Raw genomic sequence first — 9385 nt, 5'->3', positions numbered from 1 at the left:
TCCATCTCCACAGAGTAACTCTGGAGCGCTGTCAGAGTGACCATCGGGTTCTTGGTCATCTCCCTGACCAAGGYCCTTCTGCCCCGGATGCTCAGTTTGTCTGGGCGGCCAGCTCTAGGAAGAGTCATGGTYGTTGGTGGTTCCAAACTTCTTCCATTTAAGAATGATGGAGGCCACTGTTCTTGGGGACCTTCAATGCTGCAGAAATTTTTTGGTACCCTTCTCCAGATCTGTGCCTTGACTCAATCCCGTCTCGGAGCTCTACGGACGATTTCTTCGACCTCATGGCTTGGTTTTTGCTCTGACATGCACTGTCAACTGTGGAACCTTATATAAACAGGTGTGCGCCTTTCCAAATCATGTCCAATCGCTTGAATTTACCACAGGTGGACTCCAAGTTATAGAAATATCTCAAGGATGATCAATGGAAACAGGATTCACCTGAGCTCAATTTTGATTCTCATAACAAAGGGTCTGAATACTTATGTAAATAGGGTATTTATGTAAAAAAAAAAAAAACATAACACTTGCAAAATTTCTTAACCTGTTTTCGCTTTGTCATTATTGGGTATTGTGTGTAGCTTGATTGGACTTTTTTTTAATCAGTTTTAGAATAAGGGTATTGTGTGTAGCTTGATTGGAAAAATTCTAATTTGATCAATTTTAGAATAAGGCTAAAGTTTTTTATTTTTATTTAGTGGAATTTAGGGAAGGGGTCTGAATACTTACGAGTGCGCTGTATATAACCGTGCCTTCATAATACTCGCATGATAATCTTATATTGACGTCCTGTTTTGGTGAAAACTGTATGGCCCAGTTAGATTATGTAATTTTAAACAATTTAAACAATTTGAAATACACAATCATACCACAATGAACAGGGAAGGGTTGACAAACAACACAATCACTTTTCTTGGAATACTAAACTCAAAAGCTAGAAATCCATGTTTTAGATAAGAAATGAGTGATGTGCGACCCATGCCGGATTGTTTGCATCACGTACACAATTTCACAGTTTCATTGTGATGGTTTCAATTGTAGGGATTATGTAACAAATTGCCCTGGGAGGGACTACCGTTMATTCATGTTAACGTAAAGACGTCTCTTTTTATCATGAGTATATTAATCTAACATGTATCAAATATTAAAGGTACTATGTGACTTAATATGAACACTACATAATTTACACATATTCTGTGAAAGTTTGGTTTCAAACTACTTTTCGTTSCTGCGCTCAGTAAGCACTTTGYAGATATGTCCCTGAAAAGCTGAAAMAGTATTTACSKAATGCACACGTGAACACACGGCGCCGAAAAGCGAATAGGGGGTTGCCATTTTGACCATAGCCAATACCTTTAATTTGTTTCCACTGTCTGCAATACAGTCATTAATCCAAACACTATCAATCGTTGTTACGTTGCAACATGCCGTCGCTCATGGACTCGCTCGAATCCGGATTGGACTTCATAGAATTCCTCGGAGAGAGGAAATCGACTATGTCGGATAGAAAAGAACTTCGTGACATTTACAACTTAGAATTCAAATGCAGGTAATGAAAAGGATTGGTTTTCAAAGGCTGACTAACTGTGACACCTGACCTGTCATAGACGGCCTAATAGTACACAGTATGCTTCAGTCAGACAGCTGACATGACTACATGGTTTTGTTTTTCAGGGAAGGAATGAAAGACCCCCACTTTTCCAACGTTCTATATGCCCTGCTGAAATTCAACAAAGTCCGCATACGACAGGGGAAATTATACTTTAATGTCAAACCCCAGGTAATAATACCTTATTGCACTTTACAATCCTGATCAGCTCTATTCTACTGTAGTTATTATGTTCTTGATGTGAGGCTCAGCCTCAAACTAAGGCACCACACAATGTTTGGCCAAAGGGAAGACAAGTGAAACAGATTATTGATCAGCATATGGGCTATGTGCTTGTCAGGTAATACATAGAGCTCAATATCCCCTTTACACCCTTGTGGATATGCCCTAGACCAGGTATTCCYAAACTGKGGTACGCCAAATAAAAATGTGATTCACATTWWAAAAAATCGTCAMRTTTTCAAACAGTCCATTTATATTTTCCAACAGGGCTATACATTTGGGTGAGTTTTTTTTCTCTCGCCTGAGTAGCCTCGTTTAACTGCCAAAAATAAAATTAAACCATCTAGCGTTCAGTGAAATAACAACACAATGTCAAATACAGGTAGCCTAGTCAAATAATTAACATCCAATCACATTAACCGTTACTCTCTCGCGGGAATTCCACTAATGTGTAGCCAAACGTAGCTGCTGCTCATTCCGTTTGCGCGAAAATTGATAAATGGTTCAAAAAGTAAGGCCCGCGTCCATAGAGACACATCCCAGCAGTACTACACCTGCAGCTGTCGATGACACAAGTTGTTCTGCTTCCACGAGCAAKTCCAATGCTAGCATCAGTAATTCTACAGTTGTTAGCCCAGCTAGCATAGACACAGACAGTTGTGAATCTGATGCAGCCGATGAGCTACTGCCTCCTGACCCTGGAAAGCACAGAACAACARACAGGGACGTTTGACCATCGAAGAGGCGCAAATATGATGAGAACTACATTGATATGGGGTTCACTTATATTGGGAGTAGTGCCTTTCCTGCCTTTCCTCAGCCACAGTGCAAAAGTACTATCGCACAACTCAATAAAACCATCACTCTTGCGAAGACTTTTAGAAACAAAGCATGCCAATTTGAAAAATAAGCCATGGGAGTTTTTTGAGCGAGAATTAAAACAACTTTCGAGTAGTAAGACGTGTATAAAAACAACAGATACCATTAATTAGAAGGGGCTAGAAGCATCTTATATGTTGAGCTACTGAGTGGCTARGACAGGCAAGCCCCATACTATTGTAGAGGACTTAATTCTTCCGGCTGCCGTGGATATGGCTGGGACAATGCTGGGGGAAAAGGCCAAAAAATTATAMAGACAATGCCTTCATCAAACAAYACTGTTTCACGACGCATCAGYGACATGGCAGGAGATKTTTTGAAWCAATTACTGCTTCGCATACAAGCCAKTGAATTCTATGCGTTCCAGCTGGATGAGTCAACAGACGTGGCGGGCMTGGCACAGCTCCTGGTATATGTCCGTTACGTTTATGGGGGRTCAATTAAGGAAGARATSCTCTTCTGCAAACYACTGGAAACCAKGACAACAKGAGAGGATATGTTTAAAGTACTGGACAGCTTTGTGACATCAAGTGGACTTTGGTGGTCAAGATGTGTTGGTATCTGTACTGATGGCGCAAAAGCCATGACAGGGAGACATAGTAGAGTGGTAACGCGCGTGCAAGCAGGTGCTCCAGACGCCACTTGGGTACACTGCAGTATCCACCGAGAGGCTCTTGCTGCCAAGGTAATGCCSGACAGCTTGAAATACGTTTWGGACACTACAGTGAAAATGGTCAACTTTGTTAAAGCAAGGMCCCTGAACTCTTGTGTATTTTCTGAACTATGCAATGATATGGGCAGAGACTGTAACGCTTTTACAACATACAGAAGTGCGCTGGTTATCAAGGGACAAAGTATTGACACGTTTTTTTWWWAATTGAGAGACGAGTTTAAAGTTTTCTTTACTGACCATAATTTTCACTTGTCTGACCGCTTGCATGATGATGAGTTTCTCACATCTGGCCTATCTGGGTGATGTTTTTTCTCGCCTGAATGATCTGAATCTAGGATTACAGGTACTCTCCGCAACTATATTCAATGTRCRGGACAAWATTGAGRCTATGATTAAGAAGTTGGCGCTCTTCTCTGTCTGCATTAACAAGGACAACACACAGGTCTTTCCATCATTGTATGATTTTTTGTGTGCAAATTAACTCAAGCTTACGGACAATGTCAAATGTGATTTAGCAAAGCACCTGAGTGAGTTGGGTGCGCAATTACACAGGTACTTTCCCGAAACGGATGACACAAACTGGATTCGTTATCCCTTTCGTGCCCTGCCTTACTGATATCTGAACAAGAGAGCCTCATCGAAATTGCAACAAGTGGTTCTGTGAAAATTGAATTTAATCAGATGCCACTGCCAGATTTCTGGATTGGGCTGCGCTCAGAGTATCCTGCCTTGGCACATCGCGCTGTTAAGACACTGATGCCCTTTGCAACCACATACCTACAGTATGTGAGAGTGGATTCTCAGCCCTCACTAGCATGAAAACTGAATACAGGCACAGACTGTGTGTGGAAAATAATTTAAGACTGAGACTCTCTCCAATACAACCCAACATTGCAGAGTTATGTGCATCCTTTCAAGCACACCCTTCTCATTAACCTGTGGTGAGTTATTCACAATGTTCAATGAACAAATAAAGTTTTATATGTAAGATAGTTAAATAAAGAGCAAAATTATTGATTATTATATTATTATTTGTGCCCTGGTCCTATAAGAGCTCTTTGTCACTTCCCACGAGCCCGGTTGTGACAACTCACTCATTCTTATGTTTAATAAATGTATCATATAGTGTGTGTGTGTGGCAGGCTTACAATGATGGCAAAAAAAAACAAATTTGAGAGTGCGCTGACCCTGGTGCTAGAGGGGGTACGCAGCTGGAGGTTGAATGTTTGAAGGGGTACGGGACTATTAAAGGTTTGGGAACCACTGCCCTAGRCAATATCTTCTTTCTGGTCTTTGGTACGACAGGTCCGAGTGTACTACTGTGACCAGTGGAGGAGACCTTCAGTACGTCAACAACAGGACAATATCACACCTCAGGAAAATGGAGGAGCCCCAGAGCCTTTCTCTCCTCTCCTCCCATCCTCTTCCGTTACCCCTGTCGACACTGTGTTGACACCCAAGAAGAGGCTTGCTAAAGAAATCCTCCAAAGCCTAAAGGTGAACAGGTGAGATATTGTGTGAGCTCCTACAGTATAAGACTGGTTGGTGACCAGTCAGATGTGACAACAAGATAGCCATTAGATTAGTTGCAGCAGTTGGTCCATGTCCTATCTAGATTGAATGGTGATCCTGTAGATGATGATCTTCTGTGGTTTGACTGGTATGTCCTCCTCTCTCTCTCTCTCTCTCTCTCTCTCTCTCTCTCTCTCTCTCTCTCTCTCTCTCTCTCTCTCTCTCTCTCTCTCTCTCTCTCTCAGGGCAGAGTTGACCTCTGACAAGGGCGGCATTGAGATCACTTCAGATCCTGAGATGACCAATGGTAAGGTCACGTTCAGCGTGGAGCGCCTGCAGGAAATGTTTGTAGTCAAGTTCTACATTTCTAACAACGGAGCGAGCTTTGTGTATTTCACCTATTACACAGCTCTGCACAGGATCCGCTGTTTTACACTGATGGACGAGAGGAGAGTGACTCGGGCCTGTCCGCTCTTCCTATGTCCAGGTGAGAAAAAGACGAGCACCATCTGTCTCAGTGCACTGTGTCAAAATTGTCTGAATACATTAGGTTTTGCAAACAAAAGAACACCTTAAAATAAATGAACTTCCAGTGAGTTTGCCCTCACACCCTCTCTATTAAACCCTGCCTGGGTATGTGTTCTGTTGTTTTTCACAGGGGMAAGCTATGATGTAGAGGTTCACTATTGGCTGCATCATTATGGCCATTTCCCTGCCACCATGTACTTTGAGTTCTGCACAGAGTCAGACCCTCCAGGCTCCTCTAAGCCCTTCTGCATAGTGAGGGAGATGGAGGCATCAGCCAGGACTCACTTAGCTGTGGAGCTGGGGCCTTTCGCTCCCTTCAAGCCTTATCAAGTGGCGCCATACAAGCCTGTGGACACGGTGATAGTTGAGGGAGAGCCCCCTGAAAGGTACAGTAAGACAAAGTGATGTTTACCCATTTGTTTACACATTTTAATCAATAGTCGTATACTGTACATACTTTGTTCTAATTCTAATGAGCTTTCTTTTCACATTGTTTATGTGGCTTGATAATAATATTCCTTATAGTCAAACGTTACATTTAATCGTTCTCATTTGTCACGGCAGATCTGTTGTCCAGCCTCTGAAAATGCTAGTGAAACTCGGAGACTATAAGTATCCCTTTTATCTGAAGGACCTGGCTAAACAGAGACTGGAGGACTCTGAGTACCTCTCACCTACAGCCAGACAGAAGCTCTCATCAGTGAGGTCAGTGTGCTGCCTGCCTGCCTGCTGGGATCAATAACTGCCTAGACCCCATCCTCCCCAGACTGATAGCTTCTGTACTTGAAGGTCATTCTCATTGACAATTCTGTCTTGTCTCTATGTTCTTCCCAGAAACCTCCTTAAATGCCCCCTGAAGATGAGGAACTACCACCATCGCTTCCACCTCCTGCTGCACSTGGAGGAGATCCAGATGGAGGTGGACATCAAGAAATACGACCTCCATAACCAAACCATGACTCAGGACAGGGACAAYAGAAGACTCCTGGTTCTACAAGTAAGAAAAGGCAAAAGGCCATAATGTACTGTATGTCTGCAGTCGTCAATCAATCAATCATATTTATTTATAAAGCCCTTCTTACATCAGCTGATGTCACAAAGTGCTATACAGAAACCCAGCCTAAAACCCCAAACAGCAAGCAATGCAGGTGTAGAGAGAGAGAGAGAGAGGACAATGATCAGAGAGGACAATGATGACCTAAAGTGATAGTTCATTCCAAAACTAAATTGACAGTCTTTTTATTTTATTTTTATTTTTACCTCAAAGTTGTGTAATGAGTTCCCATCTCGTGCTCTGTTTTGTTTAGATCCAGTGATATAACTCAACCCCAAATGAATGGGTACGATCACTGACTCTAAATATCACTCTAACCATAAGTATGCTGAGTGTCTTTCTCCATGATATTCACCAGGTCCCGGGTGTGGCAGAGAATAGGCCGTCTGTCCTTAGGGGAGACTGCCTGAAGGTGGCCAAGTCTGAGGACAAGGTCCAACCCATCACAGTGTATACAGGCTACGTTCACAGAGTGGAGCTAGAAAGAGTCAAGCTGGGCTTCTCAAAGAGGTAAGAGAGAGAGACCCCCCCATAATGTTACAATGCAATGGCCATCTGTAGGATACTTTCCAACTCCCTCCCTGCCTCTCAGGCTAGTGCAGAGCTTCATCAGTAACACRAGGTTTGACGTGGAGTTCACCATCAACCGTTTCCCCCTGAAGCTTCAGCACCGGGCGGTGGACCTGGCAGAGAAGCACCGGATGGACGAGGTGCTCTTCCCATCRGGCTCTGGAGTCCGGACTACCCCCATGCTCAAACTCAGGTCTGGATCCCCCCCTTCCAGCCAATAGCAAAGCACTCACACTGGCTTTGCTCTGTTGTTGTGGGTAGATGGTTGTGTCATTATACAACAGGAATAGAGACTGTTTCTTGTAACACTCATGTAATAGCAAGAACCGTTCAACTCCATTAGTATGGAATCACAAGCCAATTACGATGATGTATCGGCGGTAATTATAGTGTCGCTACACAAGTACGAGAGCAACTTCATTTAAAGTGTTACAATGACATTTCATACCAAATAACAAACTGTCGGTGTGAAGGAATGAATATCTCTCTCAGAGGAAGGTTACGGACAGAAGCGTTGGTGTGATTCCCATTTATATAATACAATTTTGTAAGAAGGAGTGTCGCAATGACATTTCAAAACGTAGATTGTGAATTGCTCCTCTCATATTTCTAATTTTGTTCCCTCCGGCCTCTTGGTTTCATGTCAGTGACTAGACCKCATTAATGAGTTTGAAATCTAGACGGTCTGCCTTTTGTTAGCCTAAAAAGTCCCACGCTTATCACAAGATAGCAAGACATTTCCCCAAGGAGTTTTATTCAAATAAAGGATCCAACTGGCAGCTCTGGCTGTGTCAAGTTGGYGGGGCCCATATCTAGTTTCTACATCACATACCTTCTCGTAGTTTAGTGGCTCCATTTCTTCGGTTCAGTGTGTACTTGACATGCAAGAACATATTTTCCTATTCCGGATCAAACCGTTTGAGTGGAAACAGTTGATGACAGCAGATAAGCCTGGCATGTGATCTAAGTGATCGTTATCTCCTTCTGTCTCCAGCATCTTCTTTTTAAACATGTTTTTGATTGGAGATTACAGGTTCACACATATATGATATGACATTAGGAAACAATGGTCCAATGTTTCCTCCACATTTCTCCAGCATGTTTAATCGTCAGCTGGAGAACAACCCGGAACAACATGCAGCCATCCAGCGCATCGTGTCTGGGGCCTCCAAGCCTGCTCCTTACCTGGTGTTTGGCCCTCCAGGGACCGGCAAGACTATCACTCTAGTTGAAGCCATGAACCAGGTATAAACTCCCTCCATCACACAGAAATTAAGTATAACATATTGCATACATTTTCTAYGATGTGTCTTAATATTTGATGTACCATTTCGTCTTCGCTCGCTTTGATGGGGCAGTGGAGCGCTCATATTCTATATACCATATGTAACATTACATGTAAATAGCATAACATAGCACTACATAAAAACAACAGAAACAATATGCCACCCCCCCCCCCACAAACCTGTCTTAAACTCGGGAGTGMTGGAATTCATTCTGACTGTTGATCTTTCAATTGTGTACATTTTCCACAATAAATTATCAATTGCAAAACGAATCCATTTACGATGTTAAAATATGTCATAAGAAACCTCAGGACACTAAATGTAAATTGTAATAAGTCTGAAAATGTATTTATACGTAAATATAAGGAAAATTATCGGGTTTCAAGATATGGCAATTGAGTAATTTATTGGATAGTGGAAAATTTAGCTACTGTATGGAGACTGCCAGTCTGTCATCAATCAATCATATTTAATTTATAAGCCCTTCTTACATCAGCTGATGTCACAAAGTGCTATAGACAGAAAACCCAGCCTAAACCCCAACAGCAAGCAATGCAGGTGTAGAGAGAGGAGAGAGAGACAATGATCAGAGAGGACAATGATGACCTAAAGTGATAGTTCATTCCAAACTAAATTGACAGTCTTTTTATTTTATTTTTTTTTTACCTCAAAGTTGTGTAATGAGTTCCCATCTCGTGCTCTGTTTTGTTTAGATCCAGTGATATAACTCAACCCAAATGAATGGGTACGATCACTGACTCTAAATATCACTCTACCATAAGTATGCTGGTGTCTTTCTCCATGATATTCACCCAGGTCCGGGTGTGGCAGAGAATAGGCCGTCTGTCCTTAGGGGAGACTGCCTGAAGGTGGCCAAGTCTGAGGACAAGGTCCAACCCATCACAGTGTTATACAGGCTACGTTCACAGAGTGGAGCTAGAAAGAGTCAAGCTGGGCTTCTCAAAGAGGTAAGAGAGAGAGACCCGCCCCATAATATGTTCACAGATGCAATGGCCATCTGTGGGAATACTTTCCAACTCCTCTCCTGCCTC

At 42.6% G+C, this 9385-nt stretch overlaps 1 protein-coding gene across 1 annotated transcript in view; it reads left to right on the top strand.

Annotated features, from left to right (window-relative positions):
• Nucleotides 1–1316: 1316 nt before the first annotated feature.
• mov10a (Mov10 RNA helicase a) overlaps nt 1317–9385 on the top strand; it is a 24703-nt gene continuing 16634 nt past the window's right edge. The window contains exons 1-10 of the mRNA XM_023995987.2: nt 1317–1549; nt 1675–1780; nt 4689–4888; nt 5141–5382; nt 5554–5809; nt 5988–6128; nt 6258–6420; nt 6836–6987; nt 7070–7240; nt 8145–8292. Of these exons, the coding sequence (XP_023851755.2) occupies nt 1425–1549; nt 1675–1780; nt 4689–4888; nt 5141–5382; nt 5554–5809; nt 5988–6128; nt 6258–6420; nt 6836–6987; nt 7070–7240; nt 8145–8292 (1704 nt within the window). The 5' untranslated portion in view covers nt 1317–1424. The remainder of the gene's footprint in view (nt 1550–1674; nt 1781–4688; nt 4889–5140; nt 5383–5553; nt 5810–5987; nt 6129–6257; nt 6421–6835; nt 6988–7069; nt 7241–8144; nt 8293–9385) is intronic.

This window comes from Salvelinus sp. IW2-2015, linkage group LG11, assembly GCF_002910315.2.
Source record: "Salvelinus sp. IW2-2015 linkage group LG11, ASM291031v2, whole genome shotgun sequence".
NCBI classification, from domain to species: Eukaryota; Metazoa; Chordata; class Actinopteri; order Salmoniformes; family Salmonidae; genus Salvelinus; species Salvelinus sp. IW2-2015.
Note: the sequence above shows the minus strand (reverse complement) of the source record. Positions and strands in the feature narration are given on the sequence as shown.